Here is a 23,792-nt window from a genome sequence, read left to right as displayed (position 1 = left end):
TAAAATTCTCAGAAGAAACATTGCTGTGCTTTGCTAGCACAGACCTAGTAAAATGAGATAACGTTCCATATATTGCAGCTTGGTGAGTGGGGCCTCCTTAACAGTTTTTCTCCTCAGTGGGAAAAATGATTTTCACTTAAAGCATAGAGCTACAAAAGAGCCTGGCTTATTTTGGGCGTTCGGTTGTTACGAGGAAGGCTAGGAAGTCATAAAAAACATATTAGAATTTGTTTGCCGTAGAGCCGTGGATCAGGGTTTATCCAATGCTGTAATTCCTTGCCTTCCTCAGCAGTGCAAAAGAAATTCATCTGAAGCTCTGAAGAAAATAAAGAATCACTTGGTATGGCAATATATTAGGAAAGTGAAGATATTTTGGTATACACTCACCATGATTCACAGACAGTTTTTCTTTGGGGCCTTGAGTAGTTGACATAAGGTAGAGCGGCTCTGAAGCTGCTCTAAATCGCATCACTGAATGTAGTGACTGATGGGAGAGGGGCATGCTAGGTTTGGAGCCTGTGTCACAGATCAGCATGTGGTAGCTGTAGAATTTTGAATTTCTTGAGGATCATGCCAGTCCATTACAAACCATAATATAAAATGTTTGGGGGTGGTGAGGTTGTTTTAGGCCTGTAGTATCTGTCATATAACAAAACAGTATATTTCTTTTTTTTTCCTCGTAAACATAAATTTTAATAATAACAAAAATTTCAGCAGTAGAGATTACCCCAACTGTATTCCCAAATGTTGAGATTAATGAAACAGCTTTTTTATACGAAGCTAAAAAACCCAACAAAGTGTAACTGATTTATGCTCAATCTTGTATAGGAGGAGATATTAGAAAGATAAACTTAAAAAAAATTAAGCTCCGTAGCTGAAAACAAGGCTGTCTTCTAATTACTTTTATAGATCTCAGCTCTTATGGGTTCTGTACTAAATAAATCAAATGTGAAACTGTTAAAATCCAAGGCTCTTGCATACATCTTCTGTATAACATTGAGGTTATATCTATTAAAAAAGGGACATAAACCTATCTTTCTGCCTGTCATTTGACAGGAAATGGGTAACGTTTCACAAAAAATTGTATGTTTTTCTTAAGTCTAATTATAGTTGCCTTTAGTTATTATAATGTTAGGGACTTGCATCGTGATACATTTGAGTCTTTAGACATTTCTAATTGCAGTGGATTTTGGAATAAATATATCTGTATGCAAGTTCTGCAAAAAAATGACCCTAAGGATTTTATGATGTCTTTATTCTTGGGAAAGAACGCACCACATATTTGTGGATACCATACCTTCTTTATTCGTCAATTTTTTTTTTTGCTTTCTCTGAGTCCTGAGACTTCGTTGGCTCACTCTTGGCTCACTGGTGTCTCCATGCGAGGGAAAAGCTAATAAACATGAGGATGGAGTTAGCACTGTAGGGCACAAATTTAGAACATAGGGGAAGAACGTAAGGTTCTTCCTTACGTAAAGGTAATCCCTTCCCAATACCGAAGAGTTTAGCACACTTACCCTGAAACTGGTGTCGTTTCACTTCCTTGCTATTTCTGAGAGGTTAAAATTTCACTTTGCGTTTCTATTCCCTTCTCTAATTGTTATTTGAAAAGCAGACCAGCAACAAGTGAAGAGAAAGAGTCTGAGATTCAAACTGCCTCAACTCCATGACCTGTGCTGGTGCTTCGCATAAAGCAGGCAATTGCAGTGGTCCCGGGCCAGCCAGTGGGAAACAGTAGGCAAATGGACTTCAGGCCGTCCAGCTAAACTGTCCTAATGTGGCTTTGCAGGTTGGTAATCAGGGCCTCCTAACAGTTTTTCTCCTCTGGGCGAAAAATTATTTTCACTTGTAGCAGAGAGCTACAAAAGAGATTGCAAGGAAGGCTAGGAAGTCATAAGGAAACGTCGCACAGCAAATGAACATTATCTATTACAACAACTGAATATACGATGATCAGTTGAACATTTTCTCTATTCTGTAGTCCCACATCAATGATTAAGGATCTCGTCTCCTGCTGCCATGCCTGTACTGTCTCAGGGCCTGCTCTACCCACCCAGAAAAGTATTTTCCACCGTCCTTCCCGCATTGCTTCTAAGCAGGTCCTGACATAGGCCAAGTTCAAGGGAGCAAAGTAGGGAAATGACAGATGCCATTGGGAAGGTTAGCTACCGCATGATTGGTCGTACATGTGTAGGAACTTGCTGGCAACCGCTTGCTGCTGCCTTTCCTTGGAGAAACATACCGCTGGCTCCTTCACAGCTCGCTCTTGCAATGCTCATCCCAGACTAGTGGGGTGCACTTCTCCAGCTACGAACTGCTCGTTTATGGCACAGTGGTGGGCTGGAGCAGACAACGCTGTTCAGGAAGGATTTGTGATTTCACATCCCTTTAGTATAGAAGGGAACTGAACCTGAGCACCTATCCCGACTTCCCACTTTAAGTAACAGAGAACTTCCTTTGTGTTCGTGCTTGTTTTTGAATCTAGCCCCACAACTGTTTTCAGCTTAAACTCTAACAAATTCTGTCCAAATATACCGATATTTCTAAGTTAAATAAAGTTGCATTTTTCTGGCAAGTAACTATTTAATGAATAAATGTCCAACTTTAGTTTCAAGTTACAAGCATTAATCAACACCGCCTTCTCCCATATCCTTTCTTTCCCTTGCTTTAGTTCTGTTAAAGAGGTCCAGAATGAATTGTTTGTAAAACAAACTTTCTGTTTTTAATGCTGAAAAAAGTTTTGTCTTTTTTTATTCAGATCATATCAATTTTGTGTCTTATTTTTTGGCTTGTCCACTCAACTGAAAATGTAATTTGTGCAGTTCTACTTGAAAAAACTTGATTGTATTTCAGTAAATGTGGTGCTGGAGTAGAACGGCTCAGAGCAGTTTGAGTGTAAATACTGAGACCACTACGAGCCTGTCTGGATTAATCTTTAAGCACCAGAGGTGTAGTCAGAGCTGAAAGAGCAGACCTATTAAGAAGCAACAACTTCCTGTTGTTGCCAACATCAACACAAAATCATCTTAAGCCCTGTGAGTTAACAGGCACAATCTACTTCAACCCTACTATAAATTAGTACTAATTGAGCTTCACTGCTGTGTATTTTGCCTCAACAATCTTTTCCTTGACCTCTTTGTTTTAAGTTGGACTGTATGGCTTTTTATGCCACTAGCTGAATGTATTTGTCTTCTGCTTATCCATATGCTGCCCTAGCCAGTGCAATCATCTTTATTCCTGCTTTTAGAATACTTTAGTCACCTGAAACGTCTGCTTAAAACAGTAATTGTTGGAATTTAATTTGAAAATAGAGTCTAAAAAGGCCATGTCTCCCTTTTCTAAAGTGGTGATGTCTGTATCTGCTGCATCTTCATGACGATAATTTTTCCAAGCATTTCAATCCATGACTAGCATTCCAAGAGTTGCCTAAATTGATGGTCTGTTTGCAGATTGCACAGAAAGGAAACAGTGCAAATGCATGCAGATGTGTATCACCCATAAAATAAACGATAAAAATAATTATCTCAGAATTCAGTGTTTGCAAAGGTAATACTTTCCCATGTCAATAACATTTATCCATGCGTATAAAACTATGCACTGGTATTTCACAAATGCATTTAGAAATAATTCATTTAGAAGATATTCTCTTAAGATATTCTCTTTGGATTATTTTGACCAGGATGTTATCATTTAGCAACCGTGTTTCCATATCTAAGAGTTATTTTTATATTCCAATAAACCTTACTGCTGCTCCTTCTCAAGAAATCCCCATATCCTTTCCATAGCTTTCCTAGAACATAAAACCATAACATACAAAACCACCTGACCAATGAAGAGAGGAAAATGGCCTGAAAATAGGCCAACTTCACATAATTTTTCAGATGACTGAAAATGAATGTGGGAATAAGACTGTCAGCTACTGCCAGCTGAGTGGGCATTGTTTTAATGGATATAAAAGCAGTATGCTGACCATAGAAATCAAATTTATAAAAGGTTGGGGTAAACAGAACCTCATGTTTCAAGAAAAGGGGCCTCTTGAAAGCTTAAAAAAACATTGGAAGTAGAAGTGTAAGCTGAGAAAATTTGGCAAGGAAGTAGAGCCCGAAACCACAAAAATAATATCTGCATTTTTTAGATCCCTGAAGAGGAGGAGAAAAATGAAGCAAGAGTGCCAATATTTATTTAAAAAAAAACTTTTAAGAAAGATTTAGAAAACTGATGTGAACTGAGAAATTATAATGGTACATACTGCTCAGCTCATCCTGCAGAACATGGTATATCACAAGAGCTATTTGGAGGAAAGCTTTTAAGCCTTACAAATACAGAAATATTTTACACGGAAGCATGCTGTAAGTAGAGGAGAATGAGAGGTGAATATACAGACAAATTGAGAAGATATTCCTAGACGGAAGTATGCAGAGAAAAAAATGACAACAAGGTAGAGATTTTAAACATGTTTACTCTTATGTGACTATAGGAATTGAGGCAAACAGGATGATCTCAAAGTGGTTCAAATGTATATGAAAACAGAAAATAATAAGACATCAATGAAACATTAGTATATTCAACTTTATTCATTTCATTTGAATTGTCCTTCCCATCTATTTACATTCTCTATTTCCTTTTTCAGAAAAGCATAATGCAAGCTATTTTGTAATTTGAACTTATCTGTTTTGCTGGTTTCCTAACAAATCCTTATACATCTACATATCTGGACATGACATACATCTTATTACAGTATATGCATATTTTTCCTGATAAATCTAGAAGTTTGATCATATTCAATACTTTGTAAAACATTTTGAAATTTTATAGTGTTTATTCAATATGGTATTTCATAAGCCCTAATAGTCTGGTTCCGTGCCATTAGTGTCTGTCATTTCAATCTATATTTAGAATACATTAAGCAATCACACAGACTGCCACGTATATGCAGACAGCTCCACGTTGTTATGTGATTTTGGATAAGGTTTGCTTTATGCGCGTGAGAGTCATTCTTTTAACCTGTGAAGACCCATGTTCCGAATTTCACATTTTTCTTGAAACAATTGGTGACTCTGGTAAACCCATGAAAGAAGGAAGGCCGAATCCCCAATGGTAAAGAAGAAAATGATTTTTCAGAAATTGTTTTCCATTGTTTATGTCTTCTAAAAGCACACAAAATGGTGCTAAACTGTTTTGTGCAAACCTAATGTGTAACTGAGTCAGGTGTGTAGCACGTTTTTGTAGCTGGCTCTAGGTGGCTCCCTGATGAAACGTCTATTCACTGTGATTTGTTTTTCAGAGGTACTCTGTTTTTTGTTGACAAGTATCTAGTTTTAAGTGGTGAGATTTCAAAACTGGAGGTATCCAGTAAGAACTGATCTAGGGAACATACCAGATAAGTTCCTTGAGTTTCGTGATTAGCAGGCTATTATGAAATGGTTAATATGAAATTAAATACTATTTTGTGACTGAAGAGTAGTATTATTTGTTACTTCCGTGTAACTCTTAAGGAGAGTGCCTTTTTCCACAACATTAATATGTTCTTGCCTTCCTTTCCTTGGCATCCTTTTTTCCTTTACAGCCTATCCCTATACAAAGCGATGATGTGACCGCAAATTTGGCTTCTGGCTTTTCATTAGGTACTGTATGCCTGTTAGCTCAGTTTATACAGAAAGCAGAAGATGCAGTTTGCACCAGAAGATAGGCAAAAAGCCAAGCAGAAGCCTGTTGGATGGCTATGAGGATTAGTGTTTTGTTATTGTTGTTGTTGTTGTTGTTGTTTTTGCAGGGGGGTGGGGAGGGAACAACAACATTTTTAGTTCAGGTTACAACAAAATTTCCTTTTAAAAAACTACCTTCTCAACCTTAGGGAAAATTAAATATTCATTTGACTAGAGTGGACTAGATAGTCCAAGGAAGGAGATTCAGTGAGCTTTTCTTCTGTCCTTGGCAACTGCAGTCACAGAAAAGTCCATCGTGAGAAACTGTGTGCAAGCTTATGACCTGGAAGCCTACAACACCAAGGGATGGGAAAAGAGAAGGCAGTGAGAAAAGACGGGGAGACAGACACTATCAGAGAATGAGTATATGGGCTTCTTGCTGACTTACAATAAGAGGCCCATCTGCTCTAGTTTTGGAATGTAGGCATAAGACAATGGGCACATACTCTGTTTCAATCGGTGGTAACATAAGACACAAGTTCTCTTTTGCCCGGAAAGCAGGAGAAGTGGGAAAATGGGGTTGCCCTTACCCTTTTATAAAGAATTGCAAGGACAAGGGAATTGTGAATGAAGATCATAATCTCTTTTTTTCTCTTGAAGTTTTTGCAATAATTTGTTCATCCTGGAAAATTGAGACAAAGAAATTAGATGAATTCCTTCCTTCTTTCCTCTGGATAATCTCAATAATTCATCCTTCATTTGCAATCCCTTTTTCCTCCCTCAGTCCTTTTTTACAGGGCAAAATAGGACATTCTTGCTTTTGTTCGTGTTGATGACACTGGTGTTTGGACTGCAGTGCAACTAACTGAAATGATTTCTTCTTCCTATCTTTCATTTAAGATTGGTACACATGATAAAGAATAATAAATGGTATTACAGGTAGTGTCTCTTCCACAAGTTGCTGATGACAGATGAAGAATTAAATATAGACAAAAACCCTGTTCAAGCTAAAGAACCGCTATGTATGGGGATGACGGGCGCCTGTTTTGTATTGGATAGAAAACTGATTCTTGAATGGAAAAACAATTCAGCAAGCCTAGTTAAAAACAAAATGACAAACAAGGTACAGTGGATTGTCAGTGCATAAAGAAAGTAGTTTTTCTCACTGTAGATATAGACTCTAAAATTGCCAGTGTTGAGGAGGAAATGCTGAGTTTGACAAAAATTACAACTCTGAAGACCTAACTTAAAACGCTGTTAAAAAATGGAAAATAGGGAGACTTGAAAAAATTATCAGGGTGAGTGGAATACAAGGGGGCAGATGGTGAATATATCAAGTTTTGAAATATATATTTGTGAACCTTAGAATCAAATAAAATTAAGGTAAAGGGGGTGCACGGGCTTAGGCTACCAGGATGCAACAGAAACGTAGACATTATTCAACTGCGGTAAGGCTGTTCAAATGTAAAGTTAGTGTTTGTTGAAATTTAAAAGATTGAAGTTGAAGAAGTCGGAGCGGTAAGCTTACAAGGATGAAAAAGGATAAATTCAAGAAAGTTTGTTGCTTCTCCAGAGGAAAAAAGAAAGCGAAATAAGTACTACGTGGCAAAGACAAAACCAGTGTTGAAAGGTTACAGAGTGCACTCCGTGAGCCTTCTAACAGACAGATGTGATTTTGATGTGTAAACGGAGGATATGCCAGAGCTCTTTTCTTTAATATTCTAACTAAAATACCATTAACCAGGTTAAAGTCAATAGTAACTAGATTGGAGCAGTGAACAAAACTGTCTTTACAAAAGGAAAGCGCATCTTCAGTACCAAAATTACAGTGTTCTAGGAACCCATTTGGGTCATTGATAAAGGTAGTAGAAGAAAATAAGAACACTTTGAAATGTGCCTGGGAAGTGCGGCAAAAAAAGAATCAATACTATTATACATAAGTAGAAGGCAACCATGGCCCTCATTGCTTGCGTTGTTTTACCTTACTGGTGCAAAAGGTCAAGAATAATGAAGGAATTCAGGGAAAAAATGCATTGAAAATGAAGAAAACCTCAAAGTTACTTTACATGATAGTGACTATAGGCATTTTGTATTAGATATAAACAAAGGTTGGCCAGTGTTACAAGTATCAGTTGATACTTTTGTTCAGGAATCAAGTCACAATTAAAATACTCTAACCAGAAATCCAATTCAAAAAGACAAACAATCAATTCCCACTGATAGTAGTAGATTAAATTCAGATGTACAGGCATTAATGAATCACCTAAAAGGGCAATTTTAAAAAAAGTAAATGTTGAGGAATAAGCAGCAGTCCTTTGCAATGGACTAAAGAAGTGAACATTCGCTACTGTAAGTTCAGTAACTGAGAATAGGTAGGACATGTACGGGCTGCTTTCCTTGTTTTTCTTATAACACTTCCCTTTTGTGATTGTTTCAATTCAAAAAACAAGAATCAAAAGAAAAGAGTCAGAATATCCTTTAGAAGTGCTCTGACTGGTACTATGAGATATTAAAAAATGTCACAACGAGGTGAAGATAAGCCTCAACACTGAAGTGTTTCTCCTGTGGAGCTAATCTATCAGGGATACTAACAGAGTGGAAACCAGTGCTTCTGGTCTCATGATTTATGTAATAATCTAAAATTCCAACTGTTAGTTAACAATTCATAATCAATACATACTAAGTACATAACATAACATAATTAGTAATTGAAAAATTACTGATGTAAGCTTAATAAGTGCATATATCGTGACACCTACCTGAAAAAAAGAAGAGATCTTGGTTACATCAAAAATGAATTTAAATTAAGGACCTTTCATATTTGGATGAAGTAAGAAAGAACTTCAGTGACAGTTCTTTCTCTCTTCTGTAGAATTTGCCAACTGAACATCTCAAACTGTTTTACTAATCTAATTTAAGCAAGTGTCATCAACACATGTTATTCCATATTAACTATCCATGAGATTTAGGGATTTCTCATGCCTATATTCAGGTGACAACCTCATTTTACTGCAATATATCCTAGCACTTTTTCCTTCTTAGTCTGTCTGGCCAGTGGATCCATTATTACATTTTAAAAATACTTATAATTCTGAGTAAATGAAGAGTTTTACAAGAACAGATGAGCTTCAAAATAAATAATCGCAGCTGATATTAAAAAAGAAGAGGGTGCTTAATTCGAATGTAAACAGGGTTTGACTGGTGGTTGGTTTTTACTTTATTAAAAACAGCTTATTTGGGCTGTATCTAGAATTCCATGCATAGTCATGAAGTCTTATCTGTCAAGATATGTCTGGAACAAAAAACTTTCGTGACTGTTTAAGAGACATACTCATAAAACTATCAAAATAAAGAGCATTGACTTTAAATAGAAGCAACAGCATAGTATTGGATGGAGTACATATAGTTTTTGGCTTTAAGGTTAACCAGATAACATAATTTCAATACGTTTTGGTGGACAAAGTGTGTATTTCCATGTTTTTATAGAATGAAATGTACACTGTGTTCCACCTATAAGAAATGTAAAGCAGCAGCTTCATATGATAGGTATGAGAAAGCAAAACACAAAAAACACATTTTAAATAATCCTGAAAGGAAAAAAAAGTCTCTTTAAAGGATTCAAACTGAGAATGAGGAAGTTACTTTATATTGGTTCTTATAACAACAGGAAGAAAGAATCCTGCAGGAGATGTCAATATTTACTACTTTTTACAGTTTTATAGATACCTAATAATGGAAGGTTTAACACATCATTTGAACATAGTGCAGAATGACTGTTATGCAAATTGACAAAAATGCATGAATAGTATATATAGGACAGGAAAAAAATACAACAGAAATACTGAAATAATTGAGATGATTTAATATTGACATGATAATCTGATATTTGTGGGACTAATAGACAGTTAAGAAGAGTGTAACTGAGGACAGTAATTGAATTATAGCCTCCTTCTATTCCTCTGATTTTTTTGTCCTTTTTACTGTTTAAAGTTCATCCAGAGTGGTATCTTAAGTCATTCATTTTATAGTGGGATGAACGTACTTTTATGAAGTTATCATTGCTTTATACTTGAGTGGAAGAGGAAGGAGAAAAATGCAATCTTAATGTACAAGTCAGTATATAATGTGCTGATAATGTTGATCTATAATAACTAACTTCTGGTAAATATCAAGACATTGTAAATAAATTACTGTGGATGCTCTAAAGAGTTAGTTCACAGAATATTATCAGTATTAAATGCCTTTAATTTGAAAAAAAAAGCAGGACAACTAGAAACATTTTTGAAACAAAGAGTGAATTCCTGAACTATGGTATTTTTTCAAGGGACTGATTCTTTGGCCAGTCTACTGGCTGCTGTAGACCTGATTATGGTTATGTGCATTTTACATTTCAAACACCCCGTAAAAGAATGTCCTAGTTATATTAACTAATCACCAGGAGACTGATTTAATCTTGTAGCTTTTTAAACTCGAGCGTTTTCCTCTCTATTTCCTCTCTGTATCTTAAGAAGCTGCATAGTTACAAACACTACATATCAGATGGTAGTGGGGTACCGTCAAAGAAGGATGATGCTGCAATCCTCCAGACTCGTCGTTCTTAATCATTTGAATTTCCATGTACACAATATCAAGTGTATCCTAGCATCTGATCTCAATGAGAGACCGAAGGGAAACTTGGTTTATTTAGCTTATCAAAGAGAAAGTTAAGCAGTAACTTGATCACGGTCCCTAATTACCTGCACAAGGAAAAGATTCCTGATACTAGAGGACTCTTTAATCTGCTAGACAAAGATATCACAAGATTCAGGGGCTGGAAGATGAAGTCAGCAGAGTTCAAAGTGAAAATGAGGTGCGGATTTTTAATATGAAGGTTAATTTACCACTGGAAGAATTTACCACATGATGTGATAATTCTACAGCTGGTCTGTGATTGAATGGAGGGAGCGTATAGCCTCTCGTGTATGCAGAGGACCTCCAAACAAGTCAATCTTCTTCCCTTCTGCAAGGCTGTGTTTATTTAGTGTGGATGGCTGAGGTGAATGAAACAGCACCGTCAGCCACACTATTGCTCTGGCTCTTTGTAAATTCTTGCTATGTAGATGGTACAAGTGGTTCACTGTGTTCCTCTCTAGTTTCCATCCAAGGCAGAACTCGTATTTGAAGACTCTTCAGTATGCTGAGTTTTGTTACCATTATCTCTGACATAGACTTATTGTGTAGTGGAGAAAAAAATTTAATACAAAGCGATGGAGCTATATTAACACAGTGTTTGTAAACTTCAACCGACTTTTTTATGCACGAAGGCGTGTTACTAGCATGAAGCTACACTAGTGAAAACCTGAAGGAGTACAATCTCCAGTATCTCAAGCATGGAAGGCCATTGACAGCAGCAACAAAGGGTGATTCTTTTAAGAGCTCCCTGCTAAGGAGTTGGAAGAGGTCATGATTACAAAAGGAAAGACTTCAGCTGAGTGAGTAAATCACTGCAAGCTGGTAAACCAACACTTTCTACGTACTTAATGGAGAACAGAAAAATTGCATCTCTCCGGCCTGAATCCTTTTTGGGTTTCTGTGTAGTGAAGGTGTTATTTGCATTTCTTTATTTCAATGCCCAGTCTACAGAGGGTTGAAAATGTAGTTGGGTGTGGTGAGGGGATGGTTTTCTATCCCAAGCTACTGAGTCCTTGTAGGAGGATCAGGATCTCAGGCAGGGACCAGCTAGCTGGGCAGAGGTGGAGGGTTAAAGGTAGCCCTCCAACTGATGAAAAAGACTGAGGAAGGATAATTCCACACTGCATGAGATATTGCTGGAATGTTCATGGATGAGATAGGTTAATAAAGCTGGTATCTAATTAAATTGTGTTCTTTCTGTCTTGTCTGTTTTTCTGTACATTCAGAACAGTGAAGGAGGAGTGAAAAAATTATTTAGGTGTTAATACTGTCAGCTAGTGTTAGAGTGGTGGCTTCAACTGAGAAATGCTTATTTTTAACTATTTTATTTCAAAATATTTTCACAATTAATTTAAAAATGCAAAAATAAATTAAATTATATTTTGTTTGTGACTTCAGATATTAAATATTCCTACCTTTAGAAAAATGACTGTGATGACAGGTTGCTGTATCTATTTTTCTGTATTTATTAATGGGATGTAGAAAGTTGTAATTTGTGACCCTGTAAGCTGACTTATGGATGTGAAGAGCAACTTATATTTTGATTGTACCTTGCACAACATACTTGCGGAATTAAATCTGTTATGTAAAACTGACAACTCTGTCTCATGTACACCGTTGGAACAAAATATAGCTAAGCATAATTGCAACTTCGTCCGTATTCTCTGCTTGATTGCAGAGTTTGGGGATTTTTTTGAGGAAAATAAGGTGATTTGACTCATGAGAAGCAGATCTAAGTAGTATCAAGTACTGTTAAATGATTCTTCTCCCATGGTGGTACTTTATTGTATTCTTTAAAATTTCAGTTCTTATTTTAGCTCTTGCTTTTTAAGTGTTTAAGAGGTAAAATAAACCAAACTTTCCTCTACTTCACTGATAGATAAAACCTACTATGTTTTCATGTAGTATTTTCCCGAAAAACTTCTTCCAATAACTGTCACCTTTATTTTATCTTTAAAGGTCCTTGCCTACACAGAAGGTCTTCATGGAAAATGGATGTTCAGTGAGATTCGGGCTGTTTTTTCAAGACGTTATCTTCTCCAGAACACGGCTTTGGAGGTGTTTATGGCAAACAGAAGTATGTCTTTGTTTATTTTGTTTACGTAAAAGCATGCTAGTAGTTATTTTGCATGGTATTTATTAATTTTTGATTTTAAACTCTGGACTTCCTTTGACAAAATGTTTATGTTTCTCTGCAATAATGCTTCCTCTTGCATGTATTCATTGCATTTTATATTAAAATATTTGCTGGCAAGCCATTAATAAGGGCTTTACTTTCCCTGCAGCAGTGATATTGATTTGTAAAGACAGAACATTGTAACGGGTAAATTCTTCAAATGTTAGAAAATTTGCCTTTTTTGGTGATTTCACCCCTCTCCTCATATTTTATGCAAATATTTTAGTGAAATATCTACTTATTCACACACAGCTAGTATTTAACAAGGTTTTCTACCAGATGCCATTGAGTAAAGGAAAAATAAACCCCAAATGACAATGCTTTGCCGATCTCCTGGGAAAGAAATTTCCTTTTGCAATTCTAAATTGAGTTTAACTAAAAAGGACCAATTTGATGGATAGTGTGCCTGGATCCAGCCAATTTTCTGTGTGAAAATGTGCTACTCTGAATCAGAATCAAGTGCTGGGGGATGTGCACCAGTAGACTTTTGTCCTGAACACTTGTGATGTAACATTTTATTTCAACCGAAAAGAGAATTAATCAATTTCTGCTCTTGTGTCTTAATCTACCAGTTATGAGTCCAAATATTCAATCTACTGAACAGCTTCCTGGCATGATAAGATATTGCAGTTAATAGTAAATCATATTTCTTCTGAGGTATACCTCACTCAGGTCTTCTGCAAAATTGGACAGTTAGTGCCGAAACTTTAACCAGCTAATGCTTCATAGTTTTGAAGTGTGGCAGGAGTATCTATTCTGACTTGGGTCTCCAGAAGGATAAAAGTATAAGTGGATGCTCTTCCAAATAAAATCTAAAAAGCATTTTAAAAATAGATTCTTGTAGACAGTTAGAGTTCTGCAGATGGCTCACTAGTCCATGATTTCTCTTCTTCCTATAGCTTCAGTTATGTTTAATTTTCCTGACCAAGCAACGGTGAAAAAAGTTGTGTACAGCTTACCACGCGTTGGAGTAGGAACGAGCTATGGTTTGCCACAAGCCAGGTAATTTGATTAAGATATTTTGTATATTCTGTGCTTATTTTATAATATAAAGGTAAATTATATTTAAGGCATTTTAAAATATGTCAATACTAAAATATTGTTCCCGTCATAAATCTCTAGGTTTTCTATTTTCAGTTGGAAAAACAATACTCTTTACTTAATAGCCTGTTATTATAAAATTGAAATAAACATATTTTAAATAAGATTTTTTTTAAAATCATTATAGGAAATAAGTACCTTCCAGGGAAGGACCAAAATAAAATGTTTAGCTTATCTCTTCAAATTCTGGGTTTTAGTCATGGATAAATGATCATTCTTGCTGTGATTAATTTCATGCAGGGTATGGAACTAAACTTGACTAGGATTTGTGTTAAACTAAAATTATTTTTATTTGTAAATTTTCTCATTTGCCTTTTATATGAATGTATGTGGATTTTATTTCATCGCTCATGAGCATAGTGACTATTTTGCACTTTCCAGATTCCTTCCATTCTTTATTGGTATGATGATCCTTCCAGTGATTAATATGATGATTCTTCCTCTGTTTCCAAAATTAAGGTGGAAAGATATTTTGAAAAGGACCAACTGAGGTTCACATTTCGATATTTTCATATTCTACAGAGACATACAGTTATTTATTTGGTATCTCATGAGCATTAACATCAAATCAACTTATGGTCGGAAGTAAGGCTGGGAATTTTCAGATTCTTTGCTATAAAGGTATTTATATTTCAGTGAAGGCTAACATGACCTTCGTAGGTACTTCACAGAGCTGAGGGGAAATTTTCTGCCTCCAGATGTTTTCTTCAGAAATGTCTGTTCAAAACTAAAATGGTTTTTGAGAGTGCATCACCAAACCTTGATGAAAGTTTTCTCAGGTTCAGGACAAATTCCTCATCAAAATCAAAGAAAAATAATAATAAGAGAGAGAACAGACAGCTGGAAATTCACAAAATATGGTGCCTTAGGTTCAGATGTCTGTTTGGCTTGACTTGGACAAAGGCCAATGACCTAATCATTGGTGTGTTGCCTGGGATGTGTCTTTCTTTAAGTGGTTTTATACAGACTAAAACTTCAAATTGTCTTTGTTTTATCCCAGTGCAGAATGTGGGAATATTCAGAAATGTCAAAGCATTTGTAGGATTGGAAAACGATTTCTTTCCCAGCTGAACATACTTCCCTGTCATGAACTCAAGAGTCTCATGATGCCTAAGGCTTGATCTCCTGAATGTGCTGAAATCCTCAGGCAAACTGCCAAGTTCCTCAAGTTTTCACTAAGATCAAGGGGAAGCTGAGGCATCTCTTTGGAAGGTGCATCTTGTTAACATTTGCACTGCTCTTCCAAATACTCAAATTAAAGCTAAATGGAAAGTAATAGTATTTTTTTATGAAATAAAAGGGGCCACATGTTCTAGAAAAAGCAAAATGCAAATCTCTCAGTCAGAATGTATGATGTTTTTTACTTTTGAAACTCGTATCCTTTGTGCATTATTCAGTGAATAATTGTCCGAAAAGTTTGTTGATAAATAATTATTTTGAATATTTTCAACTTCAATATTATAGGCAGTTATTTCTGTTCCTTTTTTGTAAAAGCTCAGTTTGAATCAAAAAATTGGCTGTAAAATGGCATTTTGGAATTTTGGTTTCTTTGCACCTCGGGTTTGTAGAATCAAATGCGTTCAGTTTTTTATCTTTATATGTATATCTACTGGCTTGTTAGCCTTCAGATTAAATCTGGCGTATGGTAGTGAAGTTGTTTTTCTTTCTCGTTTGTGCATAATCACTTTATGATTTATGCACAATAAAGACCCTATAATCATGGTTCTGCATTTATTTCTGTCTACGTACTCTTATTGTCTTCAGTAGGATTGCAGTGGAGTAGCTGATGGAAAAGCTCTCCCAGTAACTGCTCTGTAATTAATATGTTTTTGCTCTGTAGTTAATATTTTTCCTTCCCATTGATATGTTGGCTCTGAAATGCTAGCAGGAACTTTGAAATTATGTTCATTTGTATCACTAACATAAGGAGATACTATGCTGAGTATGTCCTGAGCGGTTATAGTGAGTAAAGTGCTACTGTTTTTAAACAACCAGTTTTCCAGATTAAACTGTACTTAAAGAATATTTTAACAAAAGCAGACCTTTCTGGTTGTTTTGCTTAAGTTAATGAGTTTTATTTTAGTAAGTAATATTTTTTCTCTGATGTCATTCTGATGAAAAATTCATCTGAAGTTAATTACATCATAAAGAATTGCAATTTAAGATGGAAACATACTGAAGGAGTAAATGAGTTTTAATGAGGTAGATGAACTTTAAGTGCATTTCTGTTTTCGTGGAGAAATCCTCTGTTTAACAAAGATGGAAGAAAACACAAGCATAATAAATATTTATGATCTACTAATAGCACAGAGGATCAGAACCAGGAGAACTGGTATCTCTTCCTAAGACTGCTGCTGACCTGATGTTTTCAGCAAGTCTCCAGTTTGCCTGTTTGCCACCATTCCTACTCTTTGCCTATTTAAGACTTTGATTCAACAAGGTATTCAAGCATATGCTTAATATTGTATGTTATTGTAGTAACTGCTTAGATTCATGAAATAACTGGATGCTTAAAATTGCTCACATGTCAAAGTGTTTGGGATAGTTTAATAATCAAATTCATTTAACTCTGGTAAATACTCAATTTCATTGGTCGTGAAACATGTTGCATTGCTTGTAGTGTCCTTATAACCTCATCATATGATACCATAGGGAAGATAGTGGTGTGCCTTTTATTTAATTTATTTCTGGAGTTTCATATGATTCTGTGTAGGTAGAGTAATATTCCTATTTTTACAACACTATCAGAAGAGCACTTTTTTAGGGTTTTAACAACTCAGGTGTGATTTAGTGATACGTTGCAGTTAACATGGTGGCCTAAAAACTGTTTTAACTGTTTTAATACCAACTGTGAGCTGTCTAATTGTTTTACAAGCATACAGAGATCAAAGAATTGGTAAAAGTTACAGCTACAGTATCATACTGCATGATTAAACATGTGCTAGCGCCTTATGCTGAAAATCTGTGGGCCATTAATGCATGAGATAAAACAATGGCTGCCATTTTAAAGTGCAGAAATACAAATGATGAAGTTTCTTGCTGAAGGAAAACATGTATTTCAGCTGGTGTGGTGATTGAATTCAGTGCTGGCTCAACGCTGCCACTTATTCCACGTTAGAAGCTTGGTAATAGATTTCCAGATCTCAGTCTAGCTGGTTATAGAGGTTGTCTTTTGAGCAAGGGAGAGGGGTGGGAAAACCAAGATTTGATGTCATCAAAGCATAAAGCCCCTTTTAGAGCTTTGATTAAAAGTGAATATTAGGTAGTCTCTTACCACAGACTAGCCAAAGCCAGTGATTTCCAAACGCTTTGTTCTGAACATGAACAGGGACTGCACAACACAAAGCATCCAGTAGATGCTACTTTTTTATGAGGTACTTAGAGATTCTTTGTATGCGATGGGATTGTGGCTAAGTTAAAAGTGATTGTGAAAGGGGGTGGGTCATATTCCACATAAAGGATACATAACATCTCTTCCCTCAACTAAATGTCATGAAGTGTTTAGTAAACATACTTAAAGCATATAAAACTTGAAAAGTTGGATTATCCCCTTGTACATCAGAAGGTTTTCTGCACTTTCCATATGGAGTAGGTATTTCACAGTTCTCCAAAAGTGAAGGAAGCGCATTCATTTTGTGCATCTTCGTATTTGTGATGGCATATCGAAAGAGAGGCATGGCTTGATCAAAGGCGGGTGGATTTAGCAAAATACAAAACAGTGGGTCTTTCTGTGTTAACTGAAACAAGCAGGTGTGGAACCAATTTATTGTGCATAATTTTTTCCAGTCTGTGCTGAAATAACTGAAAATCTTTCAAACATCACAGATATAGAGAAAATAAGGAATATAATAAATATATTTTGATTTTCTGTAAAGTTCATTCAAATCAGGCATTCAAATGTAAAGTCCAGCACTTGATGATTTATGGAGTTTTAAGATTCCTTGGGAGATTGTGGGTAAAGTCTAAAAGCAGTTACTAAGTTGTACTGATGCATAAATGTTTGTCATTGGAGGAGCAAAAAGCCTATGATGGAAATACTTTATAAATTTAATTATCTTTGTTAATGGTACTAATTTCTGCATTTATTATTTGTGAGTAGCTTTAGTCATAGTTTAATGGGAACAACATGTCTTTGAACATTCCACTGTAAAACTGGTTGCTATTCTATAAAATGCAGTATAAAGAATGATAAATTGCTCAGACAATGTGTAATAGAAATAACTTAAAAAATATTATTAATGTCTTGTGTGTACTGGTAAAGTGCATGTACCATTGGCATCTTAAGGGTTCACTGAAAATTAACGATAGGCAAACTGGCAAGAACTTACGCTTTGCTATTTTGGGTAAATACAGAGATTAAAAAAGAAGGTAGAAAGTGTACCCACACTTGCATGGTCATTTTTATATACCTAATTTGTAACCCTAAGTATGACAGGCTTTGACAACCTACATGTGACCATTTAGAAATATAATTGTGGTAACTGTACATCCAATTAGGCATACCGGTATTCATCCTTTTGTCTGCAGATGGGGCATGAATAGAAGTATGTACATATCTGTTTATAAATAGATAATCCACGTTTTTGTAATTTCTGCCCAATTTGACACTTTTTATATGACCTTATTTTGAGAAATTACTCGGTATTCACAGTCTAGAAGTAGTACACATAGTGTGTTTACTGCTGAAATATTTGGTGTCACTAGTTACTGCTAACAAGCTATATACATGCATACATACATAAATATTATGTGTGTGCGTGTGTGTGTGTGTGTATATATATGTAAATCTGTGAATAGGATAAGCTTTTGGGATCCCCTTTTTTTAAACAGGTATAAACATTTTCACTAGTTGGATCACTTTATGTTTCTGTATTTTTCTTATGTTTCTGTAAAAAAAGTAGCAGAGGAGAAGAACTTCTTCCAAAGATTTCCCCTTTCTTTTTTCAGCAAGGGCTATTTGCTCTAGAAAAGAGATGTGAGCAATGAAGCTAATTCTGCTTGTTTTTTGGCAGATTTTTTTCTTTAATGCATTTTAAATGCATGTTATCTTACCAACAAGAGCCTGTATTTACTAGAGATGATCTAGACTTTGGTGCATGGTATTTTGTTATTGTGCTGTTTTCAAACTGAATATATAATAATTGAAATTTTGCTCTTTTAGCTTCCTTTGCACAGTAGTTTGGTTCTTTGTTGCTTACCCAAACATATGTTTTTTACAAAATGCATGGAAATTATCTTTTGAAACTTCTACCCCTCTTCCAAGTTCAAATGAAATGCAATGCAAAAGTTATTACAGAGAGACAGGCAGATGGACACGTGAGCAGAAAACTGAATAAACATTGTTTCTTTTGGAAACAAGGCTATAAATAGAAATCTTGGAGCTATAGGGAGATAGGAAAGGATCAAATTGTGGGGTAAATATCTTTAACTCATGTGCTGCGAATATATGGCACTTTAATCCATCCATCAGTCACCTTAATGAACTTATCTCAATATATCCTTTTGAAACAGGGAAATGGTGTTCCTCTTTTATTTCTGTTGGACAGCTCAGGCACCAGGAGGTCTGCAGTTTCTTTTACTTCAGTCTTTTAACCAGATTCAAAGTAAAATAAAATACAAAAAATATTGTTCTGAATTATTACAGTGCTGTAGTATTGGTAAAATAAAATACAGATTTTAATTTTGGTCGTTTGTCAAGTGAGGATAATAGTGTCTTCTTGACTTCATTAAATGAAATAAAAAAGCCTCTGAGAGAATCTGAAATTAATCACACTAATAACATTGCCCTACATCTTAACATTTAATGAGGCTCTTAAAATAATCATTCTTTAAATGTATTTCCTAGGAGAATCTCTCTGGCCACTCCCCGACAGCTTTATAAATCCTCCAACATGACTCAGCGCTGGCAGAGACGGGAGATTTCTAACTTTGAATACTTGATGTTCCTCAATACTATAGCAGGTAAGGCTTCTGAGTCTTTAATCCTTCATAATGTGTTTATGTTTGTCAAAGTCTTGAGTACCGTGACTTGATAGACTGCGTTTATCCCTCTCGAATTCAGCTGCAGCTTTATGATAGATTCTGAAACATGCACATTAAATTTTATCAGAAAATGCACAACCTATCACTGAGACTTTAGATTCATGTATTGTTGTGGAGGTTGTTCCCTGCTCTCCTTCTGCCATTTCCTCTGCTGACAGCTTTGTCTGAAGCTTTATTAGAGTCAACAAACCATTGCCAGAGAGTGTCTGGAAATAATAATGGGAAAATGTAATTTCGCTACTTCATCATTCTCAGCAACAGCAACTAGACAGCAGAATAACAACAGTATTCTGCCTAGTACAGATGTCACCTGGATTGTGGTATGATTTGATTACAGCATCTTTTCTCGTTTAGTTCTTTGAACGGAAATATAATATCAGATTAGATATTTAAAACGAGAAATAACTGCCACAAACCCATTCTTTATTGGAAAAAGAAGAGTTTTTCTGGCAATTGTCGCTAATTAAACATTCACAATGGCATTTTTGTTTTCTCCTTTCTTTTAACATTAATTTTAAATGTAAAAAGCAGAAAATTTCTATACTATATATGAAGATTTCTCAGAGATCCTCTAGTATTATGACTCCTACCTTTAGCACACATGCTGCTCATGAACCTGCCCAGATAGAGACTTTCTCAGACTTCTCACACTAGTGAGCTTTACTTTGAAGCGCAAATTAAATTCCGCCAGGCATCACTTTGTACTCCAGTGTTAGGGCTCATATCTTTACCTTTTCCTGACTTTTATGCTTGAGGTTATCCTCAAGCCAGACAGAAGACAAATGTATGTACAAAACCCAAATGTAGCACCCAAATATTCTGTTACTCTGACCAGTATGCACACAATCACGGTTTTCTCCCCAATGCAGCAGGGGCAAAATTCAGTAGCTGTGAAATCCATCTTTCTTTGAACCTTTCAGCTTTTGCCTCAGTGCTTATATGATAGTCATCGTCCATGTATCTGATCTCACAGACCTTAATAAATGTGTCATCAAATTATTCCTGTGTGATGCAGAAGTGCTACCACTAAGCAGCTGGAAATCTGAGGGCGTGTTTACCTTGTGCAGGGGAGCATGGAGCAGAGTCCCTTAAGCTACCAGAGACCTGTGCTGGGAAGCCCATATGGTGCAGTCCCATGCAGGCACAGCAGCTTGCTTCCTGAGCATTGTAGCTACAGTCACGCAGAGCCATGCCTAAGGAGTGAGTCCTGCTGAGAGTTTGTTGCCTCTGGTGTGGTGCAACAAGAAAGCTGCCATCCTACTTCTGGACACTGGCCTGTGTGCAGCCACTTTGTGTCTCTCACACATTGCTCTGCACTTCTGGATCTGGGGAAATGCAGGCAGAGCCTCGCAGGCTCCCTGAACACGGCACCGAAGCTTGGAGAGCTTCCTGGAGAGCTGGGAAGGTAGGCTAGGTCTCCTAAGTCCTTGTGCAGTACGTTAGCGACGACACCGTCCTTCCCTTGTAATTTCCTTTTTGTGTATTCCTTTATTCTGTAAGCACTCAGCTCTTTAAATGAGATTAGGCAAGAGCTGAGCCAATTTTTGATAAATTACTGTTCATTTTTAATCAGTTCATTTTTTTTTAAGGTATATCACCAACACATCCAAACCTGGAAGATATCATTATGTCTGAAATCAGTTAGGAATTGCAGTGTTGCAGTGGTGCACTAAAGTATCCATCAGTAAACAAGCTTCATCCGTAAGGGATCACTTCAGAGTATCTCAGAGGTCTCAAATTCAATATTTTTTGACCTGTTGTCAGATATTAGTGCTGCTAGGCAGGTTTTCTAGCCAAACACGTAGCTAGTCACTTAAGGCAAGTTTCTCTTAATCTTATCTACTATTATTCACCTTCCTTATAACAGGATAGCCTTCCATTTACATTCCAGGTAACACCTGCTGTGTGCAAAATTTGAAGGATTGCTAACTTATTTTTCTTTTTGCAATATTAAGAAGGCTGCAAACCACTGCCTGTCGGTGCGCTTGCACTGTTATTGTAACAGCTCACAGTAGCTTGGTCAGCACCTTAGTAGTATCTCTCTGTGACTTAACACACCTAATTTCTAGCAGATTTTTTATCTCAGTCTCTCACTGGTAAATCTCATTCTATTCGTGTAATCTCTTTGTTTTTCATTGAATGAACTCATTTTTTCATTTTCACAGCATTACGTATGATCTCTATCAAGCCTTTCAGCAATAGATAATCGAGTTCAAATTCACGTTCAAATTTAGCTAAAGTTTCATTCAGAGGCCACATTCACTGAAGGAGGGGGAGATAAATTTGAGTCTGTAGAAGAAATTCAGCCCAACTCTTTATCTCTGTCTTTGATTGACTGATTTATTTTGTAATGTTCTTCTTTTTGATGATGTTTTGAAGTCACATGGATTAATAAATGCATGTTTTCTGAAAGAAAAGCAATATGCTAATTTTTAAAAGTTTTGGAAGTGACCAAAATTTGTTACATAAGTCAATGCACACTGTTCTACTAAGATGCAAGCAAGGTTTTGAGTAACATTTGGGGACATTTTCCTTATCACAAAGCATATCTGTTATTCTGATTGTTATTTCAAACACATCTGCATTACTAGGCCAAAGGGTCCTTGCAAATCTCTGTATTTTCTATTCTGTTTTCATTTTCCAAGAAGGGTTTCCTTCCAAGACTTCCAAGAGTTGTCATGTTAGGTTGAGAAGAAAGTATCACTGTGCCATTTCATAAAACATTTTGCAGGAATACCTAAGAGAAGGTGAGATTCTTGGGTGCCTTGACTTTTAAACTGAATCATTGCATTGCTGTCAGCTGAAATGCTGTCACCTCTGATAATGTTCCAGCAGTATTACTGAAATAACAGATCCTGCTGCAATCAGTGACGATTACTCTGGGCAGTACAAATTTGTTATGAAATTAGAATGGCCTTAAATGCAAAGAGCTTGTAAGAAGATGATTGAAGTGCTGTGTTGTGTACATTTGATTTCTGCTTCTTTATTTTTGAAATTTGTTTAGTAATGAGATTGTTAACATAAAAATACATTTCAGTTGCTAACATTATAATAACATCTTCCTTCACTGATGCTATCTCATAGAATCTCATGATATTTTGTTTGAAAAAGAGGATAATATTTACCCTTGATAGGTGCAGTCACTGCCTAAACCAAAAACTGAATGAAAAAGCAAATGAACAAAACCCCTGAAAACAACAAATGAGAATTAATACTGCTTGAAACCCAGTAGGAAATTCTAGCCATGTCAGTGAACTTTTTATTTCAGTTTTGAACAAAGCTTAAAATTTCCAAATTTTTCATAGCAAGGGAAAGTCCAAAAAATTATTTTTGGAAAGTCCAGCCTGTTTTTTTTAGCTCTAATAAATTATGCACTTCAGCTAGGAAACTAACTTCCTAAAACTAATGAAGAACTTGGGGAAATTGCAAGGAGTCTTCGTAAGTGTGGTGCCAAGCCAGTGATCTACCCATCATGTATATGAGCTCCAGGTCTAGGGACAGTGGGGAGAGCTTCAGAACATAAATGTATGGTAGAAAGCCACAAGCACTTTCCGGGCTTCACCATCATATGGCGTTAGGTGCAGGGTCCTACACCTAGGGAGGAATAACCCCATGCACCAGGACAGGCTGGGGGTTGACCTGCTGGAAAGTAGCTCTGCGGAGGAGGACCTGGCAGACCTGGTGGACAACAAGTCAAGCATGAGCCAGCAGTGTGCCCTTGTGGCCAAGAAGGCCAATGGTCTCCTGGGGTGCATGAGGCAGAGTGTTGCCAGCAGGTGGAGGGAGGTGATCCTGCCCCTCTGCTCAGCCCTGGGGAGGCCTCACCTGGAGTACTGTGTCCAGTTCTGGGCTCCCCAGTACAAGAGAGACGTGGCGCTACTGGAGAGAGTCCACCCGAGGGCTACAAAGATGATGAGGGGACTGGAGCACCTCTCCTATGAAGAAAAGCTGCGAGGGCTGGGGCCTGTTCAGTCTGGAGAAGACTGAGAGGAGAGCTCATCAATGACTAAAAGTATCTGAAGGGAGAGTGCCAAGAGTAGTGAATATATTTATGACACCCTTTGGTAAAAAGATATACTACCAAGTAAAGACATGCCATGTATTTTATTTTCTTTCTTCCTCTGGAAAATGCAGAGTTTTAATTATACTCTTTTATA

General features: G+C 36.4%; 1 protein-coding gene across 13 annotated transcripts in view; it reads left to right on the top strand.

Moving 5' to 3' along the window:
* The window catches only part of NBEA (neurobeachin), a 530,623-nt gene that overhangs the window by 414,909 nt on the left and 91,922 nt on the right, over positions 1-23,792 (top strand). For all 13 annotated transcript variants that reach the window (XM_068930067.1, XM_068930069.1, XM_068930074.1 and 10 more), the window contains 3 exons: positions 12,276-12,393; positions 13,392-13,494; positions 19,439-19,554. In XM_068930067.1, coding sequence (XP_068786168.1) covers positions 12,276-12,393; positions 13,392-13,494; positions 19,439-19,554 — 337 coding nt within the window. The remainder of the gene's footprint in view (positions 1-12,275; positions 12,394-13,391; positions 13,495-19,438; positions 19,555-23,792) is intronic.

The sequence above is a fragment of the Struthio camelus genome, chromosome 1 (assembly GCF_040807025.1).
Source record: "Struthio camelus isolate bStrCam1 chromosome 1, bStrCam1.hap1, whole genome shotgun sequence".
NCBI classification, from domain to species: Eukaryota; Metazoa; Chordata; class Aves; order Struthioniformes; family Struthionidae; genus Struthio; species Struthio camelus.
This window is presented reverse-complemented; position numbering and strand designations above follow the sequence as displayed.